The sequence below is a fragment of the Balaenoptera ricei genome, chromosome 4 (assembly GCF_028023285.1).
Source record: "Balaenoptera ricei isolate mBalRic1 chromosome 4, mBalRic1.hap2, whole genome shotgun sequence".
NCBI classification, from domain to species: domain Eukaryota; kingdom Metazoa; phylum Chordata; class Mammalia; order Artiodactyla; family Balaenopteridae; genus Balaenoptera; species Balaenoptera ricei.
Genome location: NC_082642.1, coordinates 144,728,220 through 144,741,620, shown reverse-complemented (window position 1 = coordinate 144,741,620; position 13,401 = coordinate 144,728,220). Strand labels below are relative to the sequence as shown.

Below are 13,401 nucleotides of genomic sequence, written 5' to 3'. Positions count from 1 at the left end.
TGAACATACGAATTTTGTGGGGACACAAACATTCAGACTATAGCAGGAATTTTCGAAATTTCCTTCTGTAATTGGTTTGTAATTTCATTCCACTGTGGTCAGAAAACATGATTTCAATCCTTTCTATTTATTGAGTCTTATTTTATGACCTACTATATAATTTAGGAGAGAGAATGTCCCAGGTGCACATGAGAAGAATGTGTATTCTGCTGCTTTGGGTTATGGTTATTCTTACGTCTTATAGTTCTAGCTGGTTTTTAGTGTTGATTCTTGTTAATTTTTGCCTAGTTGTTCTAACCATGATTGAAAAAGGGGGTATTGAAATCTCCAACTATTGTTGAATTGTCTATTTTCCTTTTCAATTCTGTCCATTTTTGTTTCATGTATTTCAAATCTCTATTGTAAGGTGCATATACATTTATAATTGTATGTCTTGCTAACCAATTTACTGACTCTCTTATCACTCTAAAATGTCTGCCTCTAGTAACAATTTTTATCTTAAAGTCTATTTTGTCTATATTAGTATAGCCACTCCAGTTCTCTTTTGGTTACTGTTTGCATAACCTTCCATCCTTTTAATTTCAACCTACTTGTGTCTTTGAATATAAAACATGTCTCTTTTAGACAGCATATAGTTGAATAATATTTTTAATTTATTCTTCTAATCGCTGATTTTCTTTTTGTTTCCAGAATATTTTTATAAAATGTAAATCTGATTTTCCTTTTTTCCAATTTAAATTAACCAGAATAAATTAAACAGGATAAAATCAACACTAGTTAGAATATCATGTTGACTTATTAAGATCAGAACCTCACCTGCTCCGCTTTGCTTTTCTATCTTTTTACCTTTGTTTACTGTGGTAGAACATACATAAAATAAAGTTTGTCATTTTAACCATTTTTATGTCCAATTTAGTGGTTTTGATTACATTTTTAATGTTGTGCAACCATCATCGCTATTTCTAAAAATTTTCATCACCAAAACAGAAACTCTCAACTCAGAAACCTATTAAGTAATCATCTCCATTCTCTTCTTTCTCTAGCCTCTGGTAATTTCTAATTTATTTTCTATCTCTGTGAATTTGCCTATCCTACATAATTCATATAAGTGGAATTATACAATATTTGCCCATTTGTGTCTGGCTTATTTCACTTAGCATAATGTTTTCAAGGTTCATCAATGTCGTAGTATGTGTCAGAACTTCAGCCCTTTCTGTGGCTGAATAAAGTATGTATATACCACATTTTGTTTATTCATTTATCTGTTGGTGGACATTTGGTTTGTTTCTACCTTTTGGCTCTTGTGGATAATCAACATTGGCATACAGGTGTCAGTTTGAAACTTTGCTTTCAATTATTTTGGGTATATACCTAGGAGAGGAACTACTGGGTCATATGATCATTCTATGTTTAATTCTTTAGAAGCTGCTAAACTATCTTCTACATAAGCTGCGCCACTTTACATTCTCATAATCAGTGTCAGAGGGTTCAAATTTCTCCACACCCTCATCAACGCTTTTTATTTCCCCTTTTTATTTTAATTATAGTCATTCTGGTAGATTTGAAGGGGTATCTCACTGTGGTTTTGACTTGCATTTCCCCAATGACTAACAATGTTAAACATCTTGTCATGTGGTTATAGGCTATTGTATATCTTCTTTGGAGAAATGTTTATTCAAATCCTTCATCAAATTTTTAGTTCTTTTCTTTTTTTATTGTTGCATTGTAGGTATTCTTTATATAATCTGAATAGTAAAGCCCTATTAGATATATGATTTGCATATATTTCCCTTACTCTGTAAGTCATTTTTTCACTTTCTTGATAATGTCCTTTGATGCACAAAATTCTTAATTTTGATGACGTCCAATTTGTGTGTCATATCTTTTGTTGTTGCTACTTTTGGCATCATACCAAACAATCCAATGCCAATACAAGACTGGGAAAACCTACCTTTATGTTTTCTTCTAAGAGTTTTATGGTTTTGATCTTATATTTAACTCCTTAATCAATTTTGAATTAATTTTTTATATAGTGTGAAACAAGGGCCCAACTTTGTTCTTTTGCCTGTGGAAATCCAGTTGTCCCAGCACGATTTGTTGAAGAGACTATTCTTTCTCCATTGAATATACTTGGAACCCTTGAAAATCAAGTTGAAAATCAATTGTCCAGAAATAAATGGGTTTATTTCTGTACTATTAACTTTATTGCATTGTTATTTCTGGACTCTCAATTTTATTCACTATGGGTAGTACTGGAATCATAACAATATTAAGTCTTCCAATCTTTCCATTTATTTAAGTTTTCTTTAACTTCTTTCACAGTGTTTTGTAGTTTTTAGTGTATAATTGTTTACCTCTTTGGTTAAATTTATTCTTAGATGTTTTGTTCTTTTAGATGATGCTGTAAATGGGATCGTTTATTAATTTCCTTTTTGTATGTATATTCATAATGGATATTGGTTTGTAATTTCCTTTTTTTTTAATAAGTCTCTGTCTAGCTTTATTATCAGGATAATGCTGGCCTTATTTAATCATTTAAGAAGTGTATCCCCCTCTTCTATTTTTGGAATAATTTGAAAAGGATTTCTGTTAATTCTTTTTTAAAAGTTTAATAGAGATCTCCAGTGAGACCATCTGATCCTGGGCTTTTCTTTGTTGGGGAATTTTTGATTATTGGTTTAGGCTATGTAATTATTATAGGACTATGAGATTTTCTATTTCTTATTGAGTCATGTTCGGTAATTTATGTACTGCTAGGAATTTATCCATTTCATCTAGGTTATCAAATTTTTTGACATACAATTGTCCATAATATTCTCATAATCCTTACTGTCATTAAAGGCATATTTTAATTGATAAAGAGAAAAATGTGGGCTTTTTCCAATTTCTACAACTGTCAAGAAGAAATCATTCAGTTTTAAAAATTTTTTATTATGCCCTATGTCTCAATCTTAACGTTATCCCTTCTTGAGGATTTCGGTGGGTGAGTGTCATATAGAAGGTCAAATTGTGGAATCTGATTTTGGAAAATCATTGGCAAAATTCTGGCTGGTGACAGACACTAGTGAAAATTATTGACAAAATTCTTGCTAGTGTAAGAGAATTTTATTCTTAGTGAAAACATTCAATGAATTTTCATCTTTTACACTAGTACGATTAGTGTTCAAAAGCAATGTGAAAACTGATGCTATTATATTGGTGGCCAAAGATGAAATATAGAACAAGGACATTCTTTACCTTCAGCCACCATTCAAGGAATTATGAAAAATACAGATGATCTGTGATAAATCTCTCTTGTAACGTTATCACGTGATTGTACATCACAAATGCCCCCCAACACACACACACATTTCTCTCTCTCTATCTCTCTCACTCTCGCTCTGACTCTTTCTCTTTCTCTCTCTCTCTCTCTCACACACACAGTCCTAACCAGAGATTAGTGTCTTAACACAATAAAAAGTGTCCTTCATTCAAAGGTCTTTAACGAGTATCAATGTAAAAAATTTCAAAAAAAGGGAACATTTGCTTGGGAACCTTTGGATGGATAATTCTGTGATAAGGGGTGCTAGACATCCAGAGGTATTGATTTGTGCCTAGTTAGAGAAACGATTTGAATGCTTAACTCTGCCACCTGTAGAGTATCCTGTCATGTTCCTAAACTGACCAAATCCAAGATGATCAGTAAGTTTTCCACTGGGTGGAAAATTCTGATGGTAGAATGACTCAGATTTTCTTCCAATCTTGTTTCTGTCATTTAAAATAAGTCTGTGGTGTCTAGGGTTATGAGATCAAATTGTGTTTCTTTGTCACTGGAAATCCCCACTATAAACCTAAGAACAGGCCATTCAAAAGCTCTCACTGAGGCAACACACTTAGTAGAAAAGCATGACTTCATTTTGGCATGGTTTGTCTTCAAAGCAGGTCAGTGAATTGTATGAATAAGTGGATTGTTCATGGGCACTGGATCAAATTAGACTTTCATTTATTTTTAGAAATTCATTAGACCAATTATGACAACCACAAAGGGATGTCTTATGACTGAGAAGTGCAAATTATAAGAACAGTAATACTCATTGTAAAGTGTGAGATGAAAATTTCTGTATAGCTTACTCATTAAAACTTGTTTCCTTTTACGGAAATGTCTTTTATAAAATGCAGATTGCAGGTAAAAGTCACTGTACCAAAACATAATTACTGAGCTACAACATGCTGGTAAATTCAAACTGTTTGTAAAATAAATTCAAGTCAGAATTTATAAAGGAAACCGAAAAAACCAAGTTTCTCTTTTACCATTGTGTTCTCAGTTGTGAAAATTCACTCAATGAGTTTCATATATGTAGAAACAGAAACTAAAATTATTATACACTTGGGACTTTGATGCCCACATTTAAGCAATTCAGATAAAAATACTTAATACATATCCTAGTCTAGGAAAACTGGCATAGGTTTTGTAGTCTGACTAATTTATGTCTGATTCTAGTGCTTTTTGACTTTTGGCATCTCCCTTAGATTCCTCAACCTTAATATATTCATTGGTAAAATGGGGACAACTGTCTTTATTTTTTAAGAATAAAACATCAATCAAGTGAAAAAAAGATGTGTGTTATATACCTGGAATATAATTAATTCTATATAATATTAGCTAATTTAATGTAATATCACATAATTAAGCACATATCTGTAAATGGAAAAATATTAACATTGAATTTATACTTTTCTTTACAAACCCTTAGAAACATCACAAAGCAAGCATACACTATTTATACAACTACTTTTCATTTGCCGTGGTTAATCATTCCCTAATTGCTTAAATCTCTCCCTCAGCAAATAGGAAAGTATGTATAAGGATTTTTAAAAACAAAAAATATTGGCATTGAAAAAAGACTTCCCTAGATTTTATATTTTGTTGTAATCAAAATGTTTCAGTTCAAGACAAAACATTAATCGTTTTGCCAGACTGAAAACAACTTATTAACATATTCGCAGTCCACACGAAAGGGTTTGGTGTTTAGAGAATTATTTATAAGTTTGAATTAGCACCTTAGGTTTCTTCATGCTCATCGCAGCCAAATTACTTAGGCAACTAGAAGAAGAAACTTCTGAATAGTATTAGTCTCCCTTAGCTAAATGTCAGATTATGGAGACATCTTGACGCTTGTCTGTAAGTAAACAATTTAATAAAGTACAGTTCATGTAATAATATATATTTTATTTGGTGATTTCAGTGAAAATGCCTGCACAAACAGCTCTTGCAGTGCAGTTGCACTGTATATGTTTGATTTGAGGAGTTCTCTTGTAATCTGAGTACTTTGTTTGTTAAGCAAATGTTTTGTTTTATCTTGGAGAAACAAAACCAGGCAGCGGCAGCGCTTACGGGAACTGGAAGCCAATATTACTGTATAAGGTAAAGTTATCAAGTGAGATTGTCTTGGTTTCTTACAAATACAGTTCTAGGCTCTAGTCCCTTTAATTGTGAGACCTGTTTCACATTAATATTAATATCTATATAAAAACTGATGATATTATGAGATAGACTTTAGAGTCAGATCAATATGATCTCAAATCAGGGATTCAAAGGATTCAATTTCTATCAGCTTCCATTTCCTGAAACTGAATAAACTTCTGGTTTTGTTGAGGATGATGATGATTGATAATGATCTTGATAGAATTGTTAGGTCACAGATTAAAAAACAACAACAGAGACTAAGCTCCTTTTACAGCTCTAGAATGACTACTCAACTAACTTTTTCTTAGTTTGTTGTTTATGAGTGCGTCAATTATAACTCTCATTAAGATTTCCAAAGCCTTTACAACTAACAAAGAAGCTGCGGTTTCCATTGATCGTACTCCTGGGTAAGCCAGTAAAAATGGAAAATGGTTAAAAAAAACAAATCCTGCATGAGTAGCCAAGACAGTAATCAGAAAGCACATTTTCATGTAGATTTCTCAATTGGATTAACTTGACAAGAATGTACCAAAAACCAAGTTACACTCTATTGGGTTTTTTTTTTTTTTATAGGAATGGAATAATATTTTTAAACAAAGCAGACTCAGTGTCTGCTTAGGACCTTGTCTAATTACCTGCAGCAAAACAAGGCAGAGTGGGAAAGGCCCAGAGATCAAATCACCCTACACTCTGTAGAACAGAAAGCACTGAAGGAGCAGACACTGCCCTTTTGAAAATAAAAGCATAAGGTGCCAAAGTTTAACAGAAGTTTGAATTCCAGACAAGCACTCAGAAAATTCTAAGACAGTCAGAGAGTAGAGTCCTCTAGAAAGGAGAGGGTATTAGCCAAGAATTCAAGGCCACAGACAGAAAGTGAGTCCCTTCACAAATGTCAATTAACATTTGAGAAGAGAAAGTAGGGACTGAGGTGTTCAGTCCTCTACTAAAACAGGAACTCAGACCTAAGCCATAAGATTGGGGTCAGGGGAAAATTTACAAAATCATACACTGTCTTTTATGTCTTTGCTGATTAGAGAGAATGGCGTATTTTCTATCACCGAGACAAGGTGTCAGGAAACTATTTCCGTAGAGGCCCAGATAATAAATATTTTAGGATTTGTGAGCCATGCTGTTTTTATCACAACAGGTACTTGGTAAATGAACATTCTTGGCTGTATTCCAGTAGCAATGTATTTACAAAAACAGGAGGCTGGGTCAGACTTTGCTAGTGAGCCATCATTTGCAGACCCCTGATTTAGATGCTAGAACAAAAACATTACCTGTCCTATGACAACTTTGGTCTGAGCTAGTTAGACTAATGTGGTCAGCAGAATTCTGTGCTGGATTTTGGAACCAGAGGAATGGAGTGCCAGAAGTAGTGAGTTATCAGACCACATTTCTTCTCTGGCTTTACCTCTTACTGCTCAACTTCTTGGTTGCTCTAATTGGCCATGCTAGCCTTCTTGTTGCTTAAATATCCAGGAAAGCTATAATCTCAGAGTATTTGATCTTGCTGTTGCCTTTGTCCAAAATAATCTTCTCCTAGATACCGTCCCTTAAATAAGTGTTCAAATATGCCTATATTTGTCAGGGGTGTGTCTGGAAACAGATTTCACCTCAGATGTTCAAATGAGGAGCATATAGTCAATAATCTACTAACATAGTTGTGGGAAAGATGAAAGGAACGGGCAAAAAATTATACTCAGGATCTAACAAGAGCAGAAAGGGAGGATCAAGGGAGGAATTCCAGTACTTTGAGCTAAAAGAGCAAATGACAGAGTCACAGCACCTGAGTGAGATTCAAGAGTGGAATAGACACTGGTCTTCATTGAATTGATTTCCTTGATTTTGGAAAAGAAAAATCATGTAGATGAACACATGGGGTTGGGTAGAAAGTGTGTGAATTGTTATCTGTATCCCTCAGAGACACCCACTGAGGGTAGACCCTAAATAGCTGGGAGAATAGGATGATTGGCTCAGCAAGGGTCAGCCAGCATCTCTTTTAGGCCAACCCTGCACATGCACAATGGGCTTATTGTGGAGGTAGCCATGGTGCCTGCTGACAACCTCAGCAGCATGGACTCCTTCTCACAGAGGCTGACATAGCTATTGCTGATGCAAAGTATCCATTCTGCTGTCATCAGAAACCAATGATGCGGCCTCGATATGACACTCCCTTGAAGAGGCCAACCAACTCCTTGGTTGCAAGTTGATTATTCTGAATCCTTTCCTCAAAGGTCAGCCACTGGACTCAGGTGAAAGTTTGTTTTTCTTGTTCCCAGTGCATAGGATAGTACTGCTTACCACCTGAGGATTCACAGATACTCTGATACACAATTCTGTATTATGTAACCTCAGGTAAAGGAGCCTATTTTATGGTGAAAGAGGTATAACAATGGACACAAGCCATTGCATACTAATACCACATCATCCAAAAAGAGGTGGCCTGAGAAAGTGTTGTAATAATTTTTAAAAGTGAAGCTAAGCACAGTCTTGAAGGTAATATTCATGAAGCTGGAGTGATGTCCTTTGTGATACAGAATGTACCTTCTTGACTCAATGGTCATTGACTAATAAGATAGACCATGAGATTCTAGGAACCAAATGATAAAAGTAGAAGTGTCCCTATTTTCCTTACTTCCAGTGCCCAGTGTTTAATTTTCAAGAGCTGGCCAAAGGCCAGTCCGGAAAACAGGCATTTTGGGGGAGTGTGAATGATCTGAACGCCCACCCCTATTGAGTTAATTCTTTCATATACAGTTAGTTAGGAATATGGAGATAAATATCAAATGAATACAAAAAAAATCAGAAAATGTGGAAGTGTTTGCTTCTATGTGGAAAAATGAGGAGATGTAAAGGGTTAAGAATGATATTCCTGGTTTGGGTAATAACTCTTATGAGTGGCAAGGCCAGAAGGCATTATGGTTCAAGCCATACATAAAACAGTTATGTATTTCTCTATTACACACTCTAAAATAATCTATTATCTCTTGTCTGTTCGTAATTGAGATTGGTATCTTTAAAATGACTTTCTTATAATAGTTAAACTGAAATTAATAAATAGTTTTTTTATGGTAAATTATTTCAATGTGTTTAACCCACCGGCAATTTTCTAGACATTGTCTAATCTCTTCCTTGATCCCACTTCCATATGTGCACAAAATACTGTATTTTGGAACATCAGAATCATATCTTGGTACTTTAGTATGCAAATAAACTTTTCTGAATATTTTTAAACAAACAATTTATGTTACTAACCTTAATATTGGTTTTCTATGCTTTTTAAACAAAACTACTTAGATATCTAATGTTAGCAAAGGTATGATGTAAAGACCTTTTCAGTCACTATGTAAGCTGTTGGAAAGAGTGTCAATAGAAAAAAAAATATGCCATTCTAAATCTTTCCTTTAGCCAAATACAACCTATAATCTGTGATGGATCTCATGCTAACTTCTCGATTCAAGCATTTGCACTGAAAAGATACTGGTAACATTATAAAGAAAAAGGAAATGTAGCTATGCAAATCACACTGTCAAGAGAAGAGTCTTCTTGTGGTTTTTACCAACATATCCATTTCCTTTGCCAGCAAATCTTCTTTAGCATTAGGTAATCAAATTTACATTTGCCACAAGGAGAGAAATGCTTTTGATCTCCAAACAGTGAAAGGATTCTGGTCTGTAATGGAGCAGAACTTTAATTGGACTCCAACAAGGGGTATTATAATAGTTTGTACATATAGGTTTCAAATGAAAAAAGGAATAGAGAAGGAACTGCTGTTGTGGCTTGATAACAAATTTTTAGATAGTTTTTGTAATGACCAATGATTCTTTCACAATATTTTATATAATTAATTTGACCTTCTCTAAGACTAAAAAGAGCTTGAAATATAACCCTATCATTTTAGTATTTGTGTCTATATGTGAAGAAATGAGGCTGAAACTTTTAATAAGAATATAAATTATTTTATTTTTGTGTTATGTATTACAATACATATCAAAATAGATTTCTAGAACCAAATATTTCTTGGAGAAAATACTTTTTTCCTAATGCAAAGGATAGAAGTACTAATAAAAGAGACACTCTCATCCAATTGCTGGAAAATGTTAACACTCATACATACCGAAAGGAACAAGTAGGCTTTATAACGGAACAGGATTCCTAGTATGGTACATAGTTTTGTGTTTTCATTAGTTCTTTTACTTTTATTATGTTTTGAATTAATTTTCTCTTTCTCCCAGGTATTCATCTCATCTCCCAGGTAATCATCTGAGCTAGCGAGTGTAATAAGAATAAATAGAGGCACGTGGCAAAAATGGACTCCGGAAAATTACAGAAATGCTGGCATGCCTTCATTTCTTATGAAGGCTAATGGCCTCAAATGATTAAGTAAGCCACCTTGAAGCAGAAACAAAAATGTTTATTGGAATGTCAAATATAAAATATTTTTACAGAAACAGCAAATGTAATCCCAGATTAGTTCCAGGGTACCACATCTCAGTTCCAAAAGGTTTTCTTTGTTGGAAAAAAAGAAAAGAAGGGGAATTCCATGGTGGCGCAGTGGTTGAGAATCTGCCTGCCAATGCAGGGGACACGGGTTCAAGCCCTGGTCTGGGAGGATCCCACATGCCGCGGAGCGGCTGGGCCCGTGAGCCACAATCACTGAGCCTGCGCATCTGGAGCCTGTGCTCCGCAACAAGAGAGGCCGCGATAGTGAGAGGCCCGCGCACCGCGATGAGGAGAGGCTCCCACTTGCCGCAACTAGAGAAAGCCCTCGCACAGAAACGAAGACCCAACACAGCCATAAATAAACAAAATTAAAAAAAAAAAAAAAAAGAAAAGAAAACACTTTAGATACGTTATAGAAATCAAATATCCAATAACTGGTGACTTGGCCATGGCTAGGTTAGTAAAGAGCTGAGTTTCTTTTTCTCTGTGTATGCTTCAATAGGGAAATGATTTATTTTCTTTTCATTTAGTGAGAGAAGTGAAAGAAGAAATATAATGCAAATTCAGCAAAATAGAGCTAGATCAAACTTGCATAAAATAACAAAAAATATTGTTGACTGATATTTTGTGTAATGATTTAATATAAAGGGTCATTCTTGTTCTTGCTTTGTGACTCTCTAAGAAGATGAGTAACTATTTTTTTTATTTGTAATAACAAAGATCATTTTATATCAGTACATTAGATTCTTGTCTGCTTGTGGGTCCTATGATTTTACTTACTTCAATTTTAATGTGACTGAGAGACTAAAATATGACCTTTACAGCAGATTGAGACTAATTAAATCAAATGCAGAATCAAAAGGTCTTTTTGCTTTTGGGTGTTAAGACGGAACATGAATTTGAAAAAAGCAAATTATGTTAAATAATTGAAAATTGTCCTAACTAATCATCCCAAAGTATTCATTCAGTTCTTACTTTGTTGCTTGCAAATTCATTCTCTTGAATAACAGGGCACTAGCATTTCTGAAACATGAAGCCAAGGATAGCTAGTATGCTAGGATAAAGTGTGCTTCTGAAAAGAATACAATTTCCCTGGTAGATTTTTGTTTACCTGTTTATTTTTAAATATTGTTTATATGTACAAGAAAGCAGGATCTCTCAAGAGCTGTCTGCCCCTTTGTCTAGTTCTTGTTCGATGTTACTCAGTAGTTTTGGACTGATTTTGAGAGAAATTGTATTTTTATAATTGCCACCTATAACTGGCAAAATCACATAAATATCAGTACTTTTACCATCTAATAATTTACTCCATCTCTCTCTTCTTTCCTCTTTCCTTTTTTCCTTCTTTCTCTTTCTTTTTCCCTTTCATTCTTTCCCTGTGTCGGAGGGGTGATATGCAGATCTTCATGAAGACCCTGACCTGCAAGACCATCACCCTGGAGGTGGAACCCAGTGACACCGAGAATGTGAAGGCCAAGATCCAGGATAAAGCAGGCATCCCCCCTGACCAGCAGAGGCTCCTCTTTGCAGGCAAACAGATGGAAGATGGCCGCACTCTTTCTGATTACAACATCCAGAAAGAGTCGACCCTGCACCTGGTCCTCTGTCTGAGAGGCGGCTGTTAATTATTCAGTCTTGCATTCATAATGCCCAGTGATGGCATCATTCTGCACTCTAGCCATTTGCCCCAATTTAAGATTAGAAATGACCAGTTTCAGTAATAGCTGAACCTGTTCAAAATGTTAATGTTTTTCTTCCTTCCTTCCTTCCTTCCTTCCTTCTTCCTTCCTTCCCTCTTCCTTCCTTCTGTCTTTCCTTCTTCCTTTCCTTCTGTTTTTTTTTCTTCCTTTCCTTCTTTCCAAGGCTGTCTGAAAAGCAAAATATAGGCAAGTAAACAAATATTTTGTGATATCATCACAAGTCATGAAAAAGACTAATATCATTATAAATCACTATAAATAACAAGTCAAACATGTCACTATACAGTTGTGTTACAGCAAAATCAATACAACATTTCTTATTTGTATGGGTTTTCCATATCTTTGGAAATTAAACTACAACAGGAAATAAGGAAGAAACATTCTTAAATGACATATATTTAATTCTTAAATGACATATATTTACATAAAATCATATATAAAATAATGATTTTATAGCATCACAAAATTCATCTTCCTCAAATAAAGATTGATAGTAAATGTAGTCTGCATTTTAGTCCATGTCATTTGCAGTGAATTAAATTATTTCCACACATGATAAATGCTTGAATAATTTGTAACAGAAAAATTACCTGATTTTTGCCCTTTATAACTTTACATGGCACCTACATATAATAATTTAAATAGTAAGTTTTTGGAAGCTAGTCTAACAGGAATTTTTCTGATTCTTCCTTTTATAAGAATACTTAACAGTCCATATCCTTAATAGTTTTATTCTGCTTTTACTTTTTATTGTTCTTTATAACATCATAAATAATAGTCTCAATGTAGTGTAATTTATGTGAAAAAATTATAGAGTGAAACATGCACGTCCCTTGGAGTGTGAAAATGAACTTTTCTCCCCCTTAGAGAACATTGTAGTATTCAGCTTTAATAGTCTCTCCTCAGAGTAAAGAAAACCTTTTTGTTTCTTACTATAAAAGAAAGAATGTGTCTATGTCAAGATTTCTTTAATAACCGGGACCTGCTTCTTGCTGTCTTTATATGTACCAGGGTCAAGGGTTCACGAGGTTTAATCATAGCATGGCACATTCTCTCCCGGGGACCAAAATCATGAAAAGCTATCCTGAGAGGAAAATCTACTCTATGTTTAAAGTGAGTTTGAAAATATCTTGTCTTTTTCCAATTAATCTGGGCTAACATGGAAATTCATATTGATTTTATTTGACTTACATGTACTCCAAGGAAGAATATCATATTTCATTTTATTTTCCTTTTGAAAACTCATGTATACATTCCAAAATATACCTATTATCCAAAGAAACCACTGAAAAATTTGGAGAATCAGGGATTAAAATTGAGGCAAAATTAATGCAAGTTAAAGTAATAAAAAAATGAAATAGTATTGAAATTATTTGCTAATTGAATATTAAATTTCTCTCAAACTTCCCCATATAATATATGAAATAACTTCAATTAATCTTTCAAACTTGTAAGAGTTACCTATGTTCTAAAAACTCATTTGATGGTCTTGGTCCACATAGAAAAGTGCAAGAGACAATGGCAGTGGCAGTCACACCTAGAACAAGGGAGAGTCAACTAACAGTTGACGCATCGCCTAGGATGCTACTCCATGAAGACATTTTCTACCTAATATAGCTGACTAGAGAAAGTTTTAAATATTTTTGCTTGGAAATTCCAAATATCTAGCTCCGGGTGTGTTAATGCAAGTTCACGTGCCCAACGCGCAATGAGGCCAAACAAACTGAAACATCGGAGTTTGGAGCAGAGAAAGGTTCACTGCAGGGCCATGCAAGGAGGTGGGTGGCTATGCTCTAAGAAACCTCGAGC

The 13,401-nt window shown here is 34.3% G+C and overlaps 1 protein-coding gene across 1 annotated transcript; it reads left to right on the top strand.

Moving 5' to 3' along the window:
• The first annotated feature begins 5,096 nt into the window (after window positions 1–5,096).
• Window positions 5,097–11,691, top strand: LOC132365523 (ubiquitin-like). The gene is made up of 3 exons (XM_059922235.1): window positions 5,097–5,161; window positions 9,685–9,832; window positions 11,280–11,691. The coding sequence occupies exons 2-3, from the start codon at window positions 9,825–9,827 to the stop codon at window positions 11,515–11,517; spliced, it is 246 nt and encodes an 81-aa protein (XP_059778218.1). The 5' UTR covers window positions 5,097–5,161; window positions 9,685–9,824; the 3' UTR covers window positions 11,518–11,691.
• Window positions 11,692–13,401: the final 1,710 nt, after the last annotated feature.